Source organism: Haliotis asinina, chromosome 3 (assembly GCF_037392515.1).
Source record: "Haliotis asinina isolate JCU_RB_2024 chromosome 3, JCU_Hal_asi_v2, whole genome shotgun sequence".
Lineage (NCBI taxonomy): Eukaryota > Metazoa > Mollusca > Gastropoda > Lepetellida > Haliotidae > Haliotis > Haliotis asinina.
The window spans coordinates 60,657,487-60,673,259 of NC_090282.1; the positions used below are offsets into that span (position 1 = coordinate 60,657,487).

The 15,773-nt window shown below is 43.5% G+C and overlaps 1 protein-coding gene across 1 annotated transcript in view; it reads left to right on the forward strand.

Moving 5' to 3' along the window:
• Positions 1-13,493, forward strand: part of LOC137278257 (uncharacterized) — a 133,490-nt gene extending 119,997 nt beyond the window's left edge. The window contains exons 103-113 of the mRNA XM_067810481.1: positions 193-333; positions 819-1,007; positions 1,540-1,687; positions 2,134-2,297; positions 2,691-2,960; positions 3,101-3,368; positions 3,564-3,896; positions 4,611-4,899; positions 5,083-5,234; positions 10,398-10,543; positions 12,243-13,493. Coding sequence (XP_067666582.1) covers positions 193-333; positions 819-1,007; positions 1,540-1,687; positions 2,134-2,297; positions 2,691-2,960; positions 3,101-3,368; positions 3,564-3,896; positions 4,611-4,899; positions 5,083-5,234; positions 10,398-10,543; positions 12,243-12,521 — 2,379 coding nt within the window. The 3' untranslated portion in view covers positions 12,522-13,493. The remainder of the gene's footprint in view (positions 1-192; positions 334-818; positions 1,008-1,539; positions 1,688-2,133; positions 2,298-2,690; positions 2,961-3,100; positions 3,369-3,563; positions 3,897-4,610; positions 4,900-5,082; positions 5,235-10,397; positions 10,544-12,242) is intronic.
• Positions 13,494-15,773: the final 2,280 nt, after the last annotated feature.

Genomic DNA, 15,773 nt, shown 5'->3' on the forward strand with positions numbered 1-15,773 from the left:
TACGAATAATCCTCACTCACACTTTTGATGTGTTCACAAGTTTGTGTTGTTGTGTTTTTTGCTTTTTGTGAGACTTTTTGTCATGCTGACCACTTTGAGCAAAAGTCCTATGGCAATTTTGATAAGTAATCACACCCATGATTTCCTTGCAAAATACATGTTACATGAGTATTTGTAATTGTGATATTTTAGGAGTTGCGTGACTTGGAGAGTCAGTTTGCGGCCCAGAAGAAGGTTATAGTTGATGGAGCTCTGAGCAAGCTACACGACATGTATGACAATGAGAGGGATGTCATGTTGAAACGACACCAGGAAGAGCTGAATGAGCTTCAGGTACACTTTCTTTCAGATATTTATTAGGAATGGAAATAACATTGACTTGTGAAGCTCCTTTGTGCTGTGTGGGACATCTGTAGCAAACTCCCTATTGGACAGTGACTGAAAAAATGTCCAAAAAACATATTCATCCAACAAGGTTTTTCTTCCATATCTTTCCCGTAAAAACTGAAAACCAAGAATGAAAAATCAATATATCTCAGAGTTCTAAAATCAAATTCTGACTTATAGGTGGTTAACAGCAATAAGAATTCAACATATAGCAGCATGAGAATAATTAAAAACAGTAGATACCTGCTTACAGCCATGTTTCATCATACCCAGTCCCTACACATTGCAATGCATAGTAGTATCTTGAATCACGTAACTAACATCTCAGTTTATTAATAGTCTCAGTCAGCTTGAAGGTGAACTTCTTGCTGCCCTTTGGTCTCAAGATAAAATCCAAATATGAAACCTTTATCAATATGTCTCCTTTGTAGAATCAAGGCCTAGGCCCCCAGGAGCTACAAGATCGTCGAGCTGATCTACTGAATCGCCAGCAGATGGAGTTGTCAGACCTTGACCGCCGATTGGCAGCAGATGAAAAAGAGATTGAACAAGGAGCTCTGGCAGACTGGGAGGTTCAGTTTGCTCGTGCACAGCTTGAACTGAAGGAGAAGCACTACAAGGTAGAACATGTTAACTTGATTTGTAATCCATGTATGTTTTAACATCATTTGTATCTGAACAAAATGTACATGTCTATCGGTTTTAGTGATATGATTTTATAGCAAGGGAGTTAATATTGTCATACCAGCAGTATTTCAGGCGTGTGGTCCTGTTCATAGTGCTCAGGTCACAATCAGTTAAAGATAAGCAGCATTGGGCTCAGCCAGCCCTTGGACTGTGACTGTGTTTGGCAGATTAACTCATGTGACTTTTTAGGACGTCAGTCCAGCCCAACAATGAAGCACATGTGATACACATGGTGTCACCTTAGGCAAATGAGTTTGTTCAAAATTGTCTCTGTTCACCCAGCAGAAAATGGGTACTCGGTGAGGCGAGTTGTAAGACTATTAACCCTCTAGTGATTAAAACGGGCAGCTTAGGTTATTCGGGGCAATAATGATCAGATAGCCTGGAAAAGGCACCTTATAAATATCCTTGTTATATCATTATTATATTATAGAAATATCAATATTTGCAATATGATGGTGGCAGGAGTTTGCTGAGGCCTTGAAGAGATACTCCCCAGACAATGAGGATGCAGGTCAGGCTGAGATGGCTGCCGAGGAGTTGGAGGAAGTGAAACAGAGGCTGGATGAGCAGCGAAGGGAACAAGAAGAACGCCTCAAGAAGGAGCAGAAGGGTTAGCTTCCTTTGTCTAGACATCCAGGGCAAATGATCTCCATGTCTTGTTGCAACAGATGAATAAACTGTGCATCACCAATTGCTTCTTGTGGGGGACCATTGGGTTAAACATTCCAGTATCCATGTACCTTATCATGTATTCAGATTTGACTATGAAAGTAAGTCTAGAACAAATGTGTAGACAAAAACTGGGATTGGGCAAACATTGTTTGATGCATCAAGAGTAACTTGTAGCCACCAGTTGGAAGAGACCAGTACATTCAGGATTACTGGGTTTGACAACCAGAGACAATGTTATCTCTCCGTTTTGTTGGTTCAGATTCTGCTGGCATGCAGCCAAGCTGAAGTTCACACTTACACTTACTGAAGTGTTGCATTGCAAATATTTGTTGTTCCTTTCTGCTCCTGGGTACAGATTCTGCACTTAAATCTCCCATTTTGCAGAGTTTGAGAAGGCAGAGAAGAAACGACTGGAGTCTGAAATGGAGGAGTATGCTAGACAGCTGGAGGAGGAGACAAAGCGAGACAAGGAAAAACATGAGAAGAACATCCAGTCCCTCAACAAGAGGAAAGATGATCTGGTGAAAGAACGCAAACAGAAGATGCAGGTCAGATACAGTTGGGTCTCATGTTCAAAGTAATGAAATTGTGCCAGACTATTACTGTTAATTGTCAGAACAGTAGAATACTCTGATGTACATATGTCCTGACCATTGTCAGACTAGTGAAGATGTAGAAGACAACTTCTTGTTGTGATTTTCAGGCAGGATAGAACCCAGGTATTCTAAACTGGTCAAAAGATTTCACCAGTGCAAATTGGGATTGGACCTCTGATAATTACAACTTGGAATTTATCTGTGTATGATACCCATTGTTATTTTGAAATTTCATGCTCATGCAGTAAACCACATGTTTCATCTCAAAGACAAGTCTCAAAGCCAAGTATTGTAGACTGCAGTGTCAAATAACATTCACTCACTCCTTTGCTGCATATTTTACAGGAGGAACTGGAACGCCTGAAGAACGAAGGCGCCAGCAAGAGTGAACAGGAACGCATCATGCAGCAGCATGAGAAGGACCTGCAGTCTCTCCTCAACAAGATGGAGGCAGACAGACTGAGGATGAACACCAGCCTCCAGGAGAGGATCAGGAAGAGGAAGGAGGAGAAGCTGAAGAAGAAGCAGGAGGAGGTGAAGGACAACCTCCGTGAGGAGAAGCGTGACCTTGAGTCCCGACAGAGGAGTGAAAGGGACAGACTCAAGGCTGATGAAGTGAGTTTCATGATGATACCTTCACACCATGTTTGTTCCTTTGCTTAATACTGTCCTTGTTCCATACCTTGCTCCTTCCAAACAAATGAACATATACTGAAGGAATTTGTGTCTTAATTATTCCTGTTTTCCTAACGCAGATGCTTACTCTGCAAGAGACACTGAACATCGACCTGTTGAGCAGACAGGACCCAGTGGGTAGCTCTGCACCAGCTCCACAGGAAGTAACCCCTCTGGCCTCTGCTCCTGCGAGCCAACCTGAGGCACTTCCTGAAACATACAACATGGCAGCACCCCTGAATGAGGCTGAGTTGATGAATCTGCTGATGGCATCACCGTTGTACAAAAAGCTGGAGTCCATGAAGCAGACCCTGGCTAATGGTGCCAAATCCTCCACAACAAATCCAGGTAAAGAGCAGAATTTGGGATAAATGATATAAGTACCACTGACATAACATGCATGTGAAAATGTTGTTGGATTGTGGTTGGATGTTTACTCAGTGACAGAAATATTTGTAATTAGACATTAGACTTGAGATTTCATGTTTCCAGTGACGCTTCAAGGTTTGTAGCTTAAAGCAAACAACACGTGACTCTTTCCAGGAGACTCCTCCTTGGACCCGAGAGATGCTGACTGGGCCAATGACAAAGAACTACAACCAGTTGACCTCAACAAGGTCACATCAAGGTCTTTCATTGTGTACAAGTTTGGCTGCTTCATAGCTGACCTAGTAGGTCGCCATTGTCATCATGCACCAGTCACCATCCTGCTGGCTGACAAGATACCAGGGAATGAACACCTCACTGGAAACTTGTACCGCAACTCGTTCCACTTTGATGCCAACAACCGTATTTTGTACCTTCGTTCAGCTCGTCTGGACTCTGTGGGAGAGTTTGTCTTGGTGATGGTGCACTGCCTTGCCCATATCAAGTCAGGTATGTGTATCTTCCTTGTTTAGCAGCAGATTCCTTAGTTTCAGGCAGAAGGAATGTATACATGAATTGTTGTTACAATGAATGAGAAGATGATGAGTTCTTTATACAATTAATGGGGTTGATGTACACAAACTGATGGGAAGCCAGAAGTTAATAAGGAGTAGGGTATAGGAGATTGGAAGCCAGTAGAGCGTTGTTATAACAAAGTGGACTGAAGTTTTTTATCAAGTGATGATATGCGAGTGGGATTTGGAAACCTCTTCTCCGTTGATTTCAATGTACCATTTGCTTGACAACGACATTAATATCTATGTCGAAACGTTGCACTGAATAAAAGGAGTTGTACATCCATAAATCATAGTCCTCATTCAACACAATGTATGTTAAGTGCAAGGGCTGACCTTGTCACAATGTATAGCAAAGTTGATTGTATTGTACTTTGTTAATGTTATTGTTGCAAAATCTACAACAATCTGTTTCCGAAACCATTTTTGGAAAATGTCTTAAAACTTTAAAGCAAAGCTTTAAAACAAAACTGTGTCAAATGGTATGTTTATTTTGTTTGTCAGTTTGTGTGAAGGTAGCTGAAGACGGGTTAGATTCCCAACATGGGTATAATACGTAAGCCCTCTTCTGTTGTCCTTGCTCTGGCATTTCTGGAATATTGATGAAAGAGGCGTAAAACATGACTCACTCACTTGCTCTTAATTCTAGGTGACCTACGTGATGATGCTAATCCAGCATTCGTGAAGGAATACCAACGGGCTCTCACTGTCATCTGTGATGACCTGTTCTTTGCCCGCTTCAACCGTTCATCCTCTGCTCTGTCCAAGCCCAATGGTAGCAGTGACCAGGCAGCAGAGAAACTGCTTCAGAACCTGTTCAACAACCACCACAATGAGGACAGCAAGTCCAGGGTTGTGGAGGATCTCCTGGATGTGAAGCTTCTTCCCACCATAGACTCCCAAGGTTTGCGGTTCACACAGGACAGGATTGAAGACAGGTGGGTTACATGTTCAAACATTCAGATACACCATACCCGTGAACACAGTGGACACAGATTGTTCTGGAATTCTAGGGCACAAAAATCCATTGGCAGGTTCCTAAATACTTAAAGCTAAACTCACTCACTCTAAATCATTTATTTATAGTTCTATTATTATGTGTTTGTTGTGTCTGCCCCTAGGCTTTCCAAGTATTCGAACTTTTCTATGACAAACAAGCTGCAGAGCATGCTGGGAAGTGTGAGTGACAAGATGGTCCAGGCAGAAGCCCAGGGAGCCACCCCAACAGTCAACAGAAGGATTGGGGAACTCAGCCAGAAGTACTCCACCACTGGTCAGTGTCATCTTACTGCATGGTACACTTATATTGTTTACAGTGTGGTGTAGCGGATCAAGTGTTTGCCTATGGAGTGGAGGGTTTGTAGTTTTCCTCCGCTGTGCATTGTACCAGATATGTTGAAAGATAGTACTTGTCATTTTAACATAAGTTGGTATGATGTAGAACTGCAGCTTGGTATCCCTTTGGGATAACACTATAAATCTGACGTGGGAACATTTGGGTTACAATTGATCTTTGGTAACCCATGCTTGTCATAAGAGGCTGCTGACCCGTGAAGGTCCCAGGGTAGAATAGGCCGTCAGCAACCCAAGCATCGGTTCCCAATTGGGCAGATCGATGCTCATGTTGTTGATCACTGGATTATCTGGTCCAGACTCGATTATTTACAGACCGCCGCCATATGCTGGATTCTTTTTCATAGAGATCCTCCTTGGGGTACGTATAAGCATTTAAATGTTCTTTAAATTCTTGCGACAGTTGTAACTATATTTTTTCAATAAAAATATGTACAAAACAAAAAACATCGTTTTTGTATTGTGAGACCACCCCTACAGGGCCCCTGGCACCGTGACAGCCAAGAGCAGGTAACTCTTCAAACTATAGCCTCAGGCAAAACACTTCCTTTTCTGTCTTCTGTGCTACAGCGCTCTGAGAGATTCTTGCATTCTTAGACACAAGACATGTTCTAAGATGAGTAACACAGAGACTCAAACTGTATGTATGGTTTCTTTATTAGACGCATGGGCACTCTAGGAATAATTTTTTACAGTTTACTTGTCCAAAATGTTGTAACTTTTTGCTGTCCCTGTTGTTTGCCACGTAGCTGGCAAAATGGTGGAAGGGCAAGCTTTTTTCCCCGCCAAAACTTTTAAGTTTCTATGGCTGTCTTTTTAGAGTAAGCGTTTGTTCAGCTATGCTGTTTCATACGTTTTATTGGTATTATTTCCATATTTACTCCAATTTTGTATAAATTTGTTGTAAATTATGGTGTGGTGGCACTTAGCTTTTACCTTAACTACGCAGGTAGTTCTAGTTATTTAGCTTTGCGCCCATGTGTGTCTTGTTTCATTTATTGTTACATTACACAACACTAGGTGTTATTTGTTGTTTTGCAGTTTAAATCCTGCTCAACATGCAAATCTTCTATCCCGACCAAGGACCTTCACGATGCATGTCTAAGGTGCCTAGTTGAATGTCACCATGATGACCATTCATGTGATGTGTGCGCGGGATTCACTCCCCAGACAAGAAAGTCACGACATGCTGACTTTTTGTTTTACTCCAACCTGCTTAAGGCGGGTGGGGAGGATATCTGGGCGCAGGAGCCTCCTTCCAAGCATTCACATATAAAGAAAAGTGCAGCTTCCTCTTCAGACGGGTCGGCTAAGAAGGCCAGGGTCGCTAGGGACCCTTCCCCTTCTCCTGCCACTGTATCCCCTGCACCACCCTGTGCTTCTCAAACACCATTAATATCTGTTGAATCCATTAATGCCTTGTTTCAGCAGCAAATGTCCTCGATCCAGTCAATGATAGATTCGGTGCTGTCAGGCTTCCGCTAGGAGCTCGACGCCCGGTCTTCATTGAGCGGCCATGGTGGTTCATTTGAGGGAGGCCGCGGCCCGGGCTTAGGCTCGGAGAACGCTCCTCCCTCAGGGCAACCGTCCTGTGCTTCGGGCACACCGGCGGATTTGTCTAAGGCAGTCGGCCTCAGCTTGACCCCTGGGGCAAGTGGGACAATGACGCAAGTGTCGGCGGCTCGACTTCAGTGAGCGTACCTAGTGCCACGGTGGGCAGGCAGCCTAGTGCTGCCCAGCCGCTGGGGGCATCGGCACCCCGTCCTTTCCCTGGGCTGTCGAGTAACCCTCCGGTGGGGGGCTTATCTCAGGTGCCCAGGCGACCTAGTTCGGGCTCTGGCAGGGGCGAACCTAGTGTCTCGGCCCCTCTCAGTCCTTCTGTTCCTTCGTGTTCAGTCTCGGTAGCGCCCTCGGCAGGTTCGCTTTACGGCGAGAGTTCCCTGTCCGAGGAGTGTGAGGAGATAGTTATGGAGGAGGAGGGGATTGGGGAGGAGTGCGAGACAGAGTTCCCGTACTTGTTCGGTTCGTCCCTTAGACAGGTTCGGGAGAAAATTGCAGAGATCTTGCCTCAGGTTTCCATTCTTGTGTCGGAACCCGACCCCTTGGAGATTCGACTTCCCGGGGAGGCGTTCGCGCCTACTAAGGTCGCCGAGGCAAGGTTGCGCATGCTCCCATCACTGGTCGGGGAGATAGTGAATCCCCTCCTTTCAGGTACCCGGTCTCGCTTTGATCTCCCGGAGATCTCGGAGACCTGAGGGGGTCCTCCTCTTCCTCTTCCTTAGCCTCTGCCATGCAGGGCCGGTGGCTGCCGCCCTTCTCCGCGGCCGCTCCGGCGCTGAGGTCCACCTTCGAGGAATCGTATAGGTGTGCAGCCCAGCAGCTGAGAGTTGTGTTTCACTCAGCTTACCTTTCTGCTTTGCAGGGGCAGCTGTTGGACCATGGGAGCGCTGTCGACGACTCTCCGTCTTCAGGGTTGGGCTGGCAGCTTACGGATGTGCACTCTCATCTGGTGATAGTATTAGGTGCTGTGCCAGCCAGATGATGGGGGCCGTCATGGGGTTGCGTTGGCTATGGTTGTCTGTAGCCCGGTACTCACCCGCTACCCAGCAGGCACTCCTAGCACTGCCCGACAGGTTGGGGTCTTCCCTCTTCCCTGGGGCACTGCAGGTTGTGCGGGAGGCCGCGGAGGCTGTTACCACCTTCAAGGACTCTAAGCCCTTGTTGGAGCAACCCTCCTCATCTCGCCAACGACCTCCCACTCTTGCTTCAGCTTACCTTTCGGCGCAAAGCTGGTTTCCAGTAATTCTCAGGTTTCTGGCTCAGCCTTCTGAACTATTACCCTTTCGACCGGACTTACTATCCCAGAACTGAGCGCTGCACCCGAATCCCAGGATTCAGTGGGTGGCTTGACCGCTGTCCGGAGTCGCCTCCATGCGAGAGGAATTCCTGCATCAGTTGCAGACACAATTCTGGCTTCGCGGAGGGATTCAACAAACGTTCAATATGAGGATAGATGGGCCTGTTATGCGTGCTGGTGTGTTGACAGGGGGATTCTCGATCCCTTTTCTGCAGATCAAGTGTCTGTGTTGGAGTTTCTACAATCTAAACTGGAAGCCGGTCTGGCCGCTTCTACAGTTAGAGGTTACTCCACGGCAATCTCTGCCTTCCACATTCCTGTTGACGGTGCATTATTGGGGCAGCACCCTCTAGTTCAGCGCTTCCTTGCAGGCGTGGACAGAATCCGTCCGTCTGTCCGGCGGATTAGTCCCCCGTGGGACTTGCCAGTCGTTCTTGATTGGCTGTCCAGCCCTCTTTTTCACAATCTGTCGGCTCTGTCCCTTCAGCTGTTGACATGGAAGACTGCTTTTCTTGTGGCGGTAACTTCTGGCAGGCAGGTGGGCGACATACACGCTATGTCCGCCAACCCTGAATTAACAGTGTTCCACAAAGACAGAGTGAGCATTCGATTGCCAGATACTTAACGTCCTAAGAGAGATAGCACCTTTCACGTAATGGCGCCTATTGAGCTCCCTGCTTTCACACAGCCTTCACCGCCTGGTACCTTTCTTCGACGTGCTCACATCTTAGATGTCTGTAAGACCCTTAAGGCTTATATCAAACGTACAAAAGACATTAGGAAGAATGATCAATTGTTTTGCTGTTATGGTGGCGGCAAGGCTGGCCTTTCGGCAAACAAGCAGACCATATCTAGGTGGCTTGTCTCTGCTATTTGTATGGGATACACCTCGAAAGGTCGTACGCCCCCCTGAGGGTTTGAAAGCTCATTCGGTTAGGGCAGTGGCGACATCTAAGGCATATGCATCTGCCTTGCCCATTGAGGAGATCTGCTCTGCGGCTATTTGGAGCCGACCGAGCACGTTCATCCGTCATTACCAGTTAGACAGACTGTCAAACGAGCGTGCTCGGTTTGGCCAGTCAGTTCTCACCAGTGGGCAGGGCACGAGTGCCCTAGCTGATTGAGCTACCTTCGCAATTGATGAACGATCATTTGACATTGTAGCTGCAACAAGTAGACTGGTGGTGATGTCTTACTTTATACTTTCCATCTTTTATCCCGGTGGTGGGCTCTATTATGGTGGTGGTATTTTTCATTACCGGTCTAGACTGGCTGAGTCCTTCCCTAGCACCTTGGCCGATGCCTGAGAATTGAACTCTATATGTCGGTCACCTGTCCTGGCTCCCGTTTTTGGAAAAAAAGGGGGGCTGGGGGCAATTTTTTATAGGCACCCTATGGCTGTCTTGTAGAACGGTAGGGTTAGACTGTGTACTTGCCTGGCCCTGGCCCTGGTCCGCACCCCTGCCGCAAGGCACAGAAGGTCACGTTTGATTTTTTGTTACTTTCAGTAGGTAATAAAGGTCTGTCTGTACCCCAAGGATCATCTCTATGAAAAAGAATCCTGTAGAGGTTGCAGATTCTTTGAATAGAGTCCTACTTGGGGTACGGCCACCCACCTCCCCACATTCTGTCTGTATTGCTTACAGAACAGAAGTGTTTTGCTGGAGGCTATAGTCTGAAGAGTTACCTGCTCTTGGCCGTCACGGGGCCAGGGGCCCTGTAGGGGTGGTCTCACAAGACAAAAACGATGTTTTTTGTTTTGTACATATTTTTAATTGAAAAAGTATAGTTACAACTGTCGCAATTTGAAGAACATTTAAATGCTTATAAATACCCCAAGGAGGACTCTATTCTAAGAATCTGCAACCTCTACAGGTTTGTTCGAATATTGCTGAGTGCGGCGTAAAACTAAACTCACTCACTCACTCATAAGAGGCAGCTAGTGGGATCAGTATGTCAAGCTCACTGACTTGGCCAACGCCTGTCATCATATAGATTGATGCTCATACTGTCAGTCACTGGATAGTCTGGTCCAGACTTGATTTACAGACAGCTGCCATATAGCTGGAATATTGCTGATATATCTTTGTTGAATAAGTCAAACCTTGAACTCTATTTCACCCCTACTATTACTTTTGTTCTCAATATAATGAGATTTATATTTTTTTCACTACTTAACATGGACTATTATTCAGTTTCTGTATTGTTGTCATGGAATGTTTGTAGGGACAACAGTGCTCACTCGGCATGTTCCGCCAAGCTTCATGATGGCTAACATGACAGGCACAGCCCTCTACAATACAGTCTTCAATAGCATTGGCAATCAAGGGGAGACCACTCCCACCATGGAAGACACCAAAGACAATACTCAGGTGAGCAAAACTTACAAATAATTCTTCTGAAACTAGGCCTGATCAATCAATGGCTTCAATTGCGTAGTGTTATTTATTCATCAAAATGATTATTATGATGAAACCATTTCATTTCCATTCTCGATACATAGAGAATGTGACAGGCTGTTAATAAATTATGGCTACTGGGGGAAGTGGGGATAGGGGTGGATCACCCATTTTGTTCCGGGGAGGTAGGGTAGTCATCTATTTTGTGTATGTGCAAAGAGGTGTCATTGATTTTGTACATGAGATGTGGGTAGGAGTCACTTACTTTAAACATCAAATTTGGGGAGGTTTCATTCACATTGTACATAACTCGCTCTATTAAAATCATGACTCCCTTACCCCAAACCCATACATTATGGACGGTCCTATATTCTGTTGAACATTACAGATCTTGGTCAAGGTGTTTGAGACTACCGTCGGAAATAGAAAAAAAAAATGTTTTTAGACAAATAGGATATGTCAAAATAACTTACTTTGGCCTAACATTGCGCAAAACAAATATGACTGTCTGCTGAAAACAATAAATCAGACTATGGATGGCAGTTAGGTCGCTCAGCCAGCTATGATGATGGAAAGTCAACATGCACTGCCAAATACCACAAGGGGTCATCTCAAAGATATTATTTTTATTATTATTATAGGATATTCATATAGCGCACATATCCATGCAACTAGTGCTTGCTAAAGGCACTGGTATTGGTTTTCCTGGATCATTGGATGTCAATCTCTACGTCACATCATATTATCAATCTCAACTCCCTTGGGAGTATACAACTCTTGCTGCCACTAGGCACACCGTGTTTATTGCTTCTCTTTCATCCTTATGAGGTATCCAGTTTACAGCTGGGTAGACTGGGACACATAGTCACTGCACTTTGGCGAAGTTTACTGCACGTTGCTATACCTGCAGCTAGGTGTTTGCATGTGTTCATGTGGCCACCATCTGGTCATATACCAACAGATTTTTGGGTTCTTTGAAGTGCGCAGGGTTGTGTACTTTACAGTTACACTTTACACTGAAAGAGTCTGCACACGAAGCTGACTCCAAGGTTTTTACACCCATTCACAGGTGGGCTTGATCCTGACACCACCTGCCCCGCCCCAGCCATCATTTGCTTCAGTGTCATTTTATAGTGATAGTGTGATAGTGAGACTCCATGGTAGCTACATCCTCAGTAGTTTCAACATGAAAGCTATTATTTTTATGAGAGCTATCCTTTATAATGAAGATAAGTCTAATTTGAAAATGGACATTGAAAAAGTGCCCTTTGCAATACATGCACACTAATTTGCATAAAGCCATGGTCTGACTTAGAAAAAGTCCAGATTGGTCATTTCTGCAGTAATCTCTCCTTAGGAAACATGGAACAAGGACTTTACTATCTCCCCACCACTGGAACTGTAGTTAGCCCCAAATTATTTCACACTTTTGCATATCAACTACATAAATTGTAGAGATAAAGGTGAAAATGTTTTTTTCTCTTTCCAACAGTAGTTTAGGCAGTTATACTCTGTGGAATTGTGGAATTGTTTTGTTTGTGTTTTTTCACTGCATTTATTGAAACATTTGCTCCTCACAGCCCATGTGTCTGGTTTGATTCACCAGTAGTACAGTGCCTACTGGAATACAGCTAAAAAAATCCACTCACTTGTTCTTTCGTGTTATCAACAGGACAAGTATGACAGTCTGTGTGCTGACTTTGCTGAGGTCAACCAAAACATCCTGAAGGTCAGTGAAACTATTGGAGCCCTTGAGACAGAAGTTATTGCAGAGATGGACCTTGCTGAAAAAGGAGGAAGCAAGGATCGGGACAGACATGACAACCTCCGTAAAGCTGCGGCTGGGAAACTTACCCTGGCCAAATCAGACCTTGCAAAACTAGAACTGGACAAGAAGCGGATTCTTGACCTGATGAATGACAACGAACCATGTCCAGATCCAGAACAATAACACTTCCACAAACCATTCATATTGGTCAGATAGGTCTACAATTTAGATATAAATCATTTATAACTGGCATCATTGATTTATCTTGTTATAAATGTTTAAGAAAAATAACATGCCTTAATATGTGTTTTTGAAATGAAGTGACTGTCAGAATTCTAAAATGTCTGCCGAAGAACTGAAGTCTTGTTGAATCCAGTGTGAAATTGTATATATGAATATTTATATTGGAACATGAAACTGTGATACGCCACTGTGATATCTATGTGTACATTCTTGAATGTTATGTTCATATTAAAATTTTGTCAGCATTATACATTTATGTTTATGTGATTAAATTCAACCTTGTTTCTAGTGACAAAGACACATTAGTCGAATGGTTTATTGAATCACTTTGTTTGGATATCGTTTCAATCATGGCATCTTTACTTTAAGGTCCAGCATTATAACATATACAATACTAGCAGCAGGATGACAAATTTGATATATGCAATCATTTGTACAAACTGTAATCTATTTGTTGATCTGACAGAATAAAAAATTGCATAATTACCTCAGACTTTGCATTTTTATACTTTTTCGAAATGTCATTATAATTATATTTGCATTTTTGTTTGAAATATGTGAAATCCTGAAATAATTTCTGCATAGTGGTGCACAGGTAGTATCACCTTGATTTTCAAATGCCGTGAAAGATTTAATATGCTAATGTGTTTCATTTTATGTCTACACAGATTATTTATGTATTTTTTTGTTTCTTAATTTCTACTTTATTTATTGCTTTGACTAACACATAATGTAATGTTATTTCATGAAGCAGAGCCTGGTGTCTCTGTAATGGACTCTCATTCCATCCACTTTGTTGTTGCTTATGGGCTGGTTTATGTCACCGTTTTTACTGAGATGATCGTTTTGAAATAAAAATGTTTACATATCCTTTACAGCATAGATACAGATATAAAAAAATATGAAGTAAAATATTTGTTTTGTTTCACTCTTTTTGAATGGCTGGATTGCCAAGTTCAAATAGTATATATACTGAATCTGTGGATAAGATTCTGTGGTGTGACCGGCATAGGGTTCCACTACACTAAATCAGAATCATGTGCTCCCTGAGTGAGGACCGGATGTAAACAGCTAAAAAAAAACGGAGACAGCTGTGATCGCATGAAATAATGTAGTTTTATGTAAGATGTTTATGTGTTACGAAAGCACATCAATCCAGTAATTAAACTTGCCCACAATTGTAAGTATTTAGTGCTGTCATTTTTACCATCATGACTTATGCCTTTGTGTGTGCAGATATTTTCATAAGTGACATTTGCAGAATGGGGGGTTTGATGTGTTCCGCTTCCTGTGCTCGGAAAATTAGCCGGACAAGCTGGACAGAACTTGTGTAGTTTAAAGGCCAGACTGTACCCCTATGTACATGGAATGACTGTTGATAGCCTGGATAATTTTTTTTTAAATATACGGTTACTATAGAGGTCGATGGGAAAACATTTGATGTTGTGTAATTATAAGTATGATAAACAAGGGAGATAACTCCATTAAGCTTGATTGCCTGCCCAGTTTCCTCGCCAAGTTGCCAGTTGGTCACGTCTTTTGATCAGTGAATGTTAGGTTACAATGTTCATTTGAAGCACATACCAAGTATACTTTAATAGAAACTTAGCACTGATCGGAAAGCATCGTGGGTACCACTTAATTAGGAAAAATGTCGGCAATGTGTCAGTTCATCACATAAGAGGCTGGGTTTGATGTCCACATAGGTACAATATTGAACTCCTTTTCTCCTGTTGTGATACTGCTGGAATATTGCTAAAGGCAGCGAAGTTTACTCGCTCACTACCTGAGTAGGTATGCTTTAAGCCTCGTAGAGACATGGCAGAAGTGATTTGATGATATGGTTTAAAATTTGCAAATGTACATCCATCCATTAATTAAAACTGACCACATTTGAAATATTTAGTGCTGTCTCTCTGGTTTACAATAATGAATCCAGATTTTTTTTCAAGTAAGTGACATTTGGTGCGGACTTCTATCAGACTCCATATGGGATAAGCATTGGGGTGAGTGAGTGAGTTTAGGTTTACGCCGCACTCAGCACTATTCCAGCTATATGGCGGCGATCTGTAAATAATACAGTCTGGACCAGACAATCCAGTGATCAACAACATGCGCATCGATCTGCGCAATTGGGAACCGATAACATGTGTCAACCAAGTCAGTGGGCCTGACCACCTGATCCCGTTAGTCGCCTCTTACGACAAGCTGAGTCGCCTTTTATGGCAAGCATGGGTTGCTGAAGGCCTATTCTACCCCGGGACCTTCACGGGTCAGATAAGCATTGGGGTTAAGCTAGGCCACATGAGAAGATGGGACATGATGGGTATACAGCAGTGGTAAAAGAAGGAAGGGACGTGTGTTGGTTCATCAGTCCATGTGGAAATATGTTACTGGGTATTTAGGTACAATTCTTAACACTTGCAGACTAAGTGCTTTTGTCTGTGGAACAACAGAGTTCACCCTTGGTAGTCTTTTTGTGTAATTCGCAAATATTCTCTGAAAAGATATTGGATGTTGGGTTCAGAAAGTGCCAGAAACCATCTCTGACCCATAGTACTCCTCAAACCATTAACATCTGTGTTATAGGCTAGTGTCCTCAAGATTACAATAAAAGTAAAGTACATTTCCAGATTTAATTTTTAGAATCTTATTTTTAATGGGAACTCGAGTGAGTGAGAGTGTTTTGTTTTACCTTGCTCTCTGCAGTATTCCAGCTATATGGCGGCGGTTTGTAAATAATCGAGTCTGAATAAGACCATACAGTGGTCAACAGCATGAGCATCGATTTAGGCAATTGACACATCGAGCTTGGAAACATGATCCCGTGCACCACCCAGTCTCAAAAAACTGTATCCGTGCCTGGCACGTCAAGGGTAAGACGTACGGTGTCTACTTTCATACACGGACACGTGATGCGAGCTCGATAAATGTCATTAACTCAGAAGACAGTAGGCCTTTACACGCCCATGAATATACTTACTGCTCCTTATTATGTGTAGCCAATACACCGGACTTGTTACCGGATGAAATGTTTTGTTGCCTTAAGAACTAGTTTCAGAAGAAATGTAAGAGGTTTAATACTTTCCTTGAAACGAAGGCCCTTGAGCCTGTTTATTGCGACTCTGTGAAATCTGGGTCGAGAATAGGACTGCCTGGACCTCCACAGTCCATGTACATGAATAAATGACA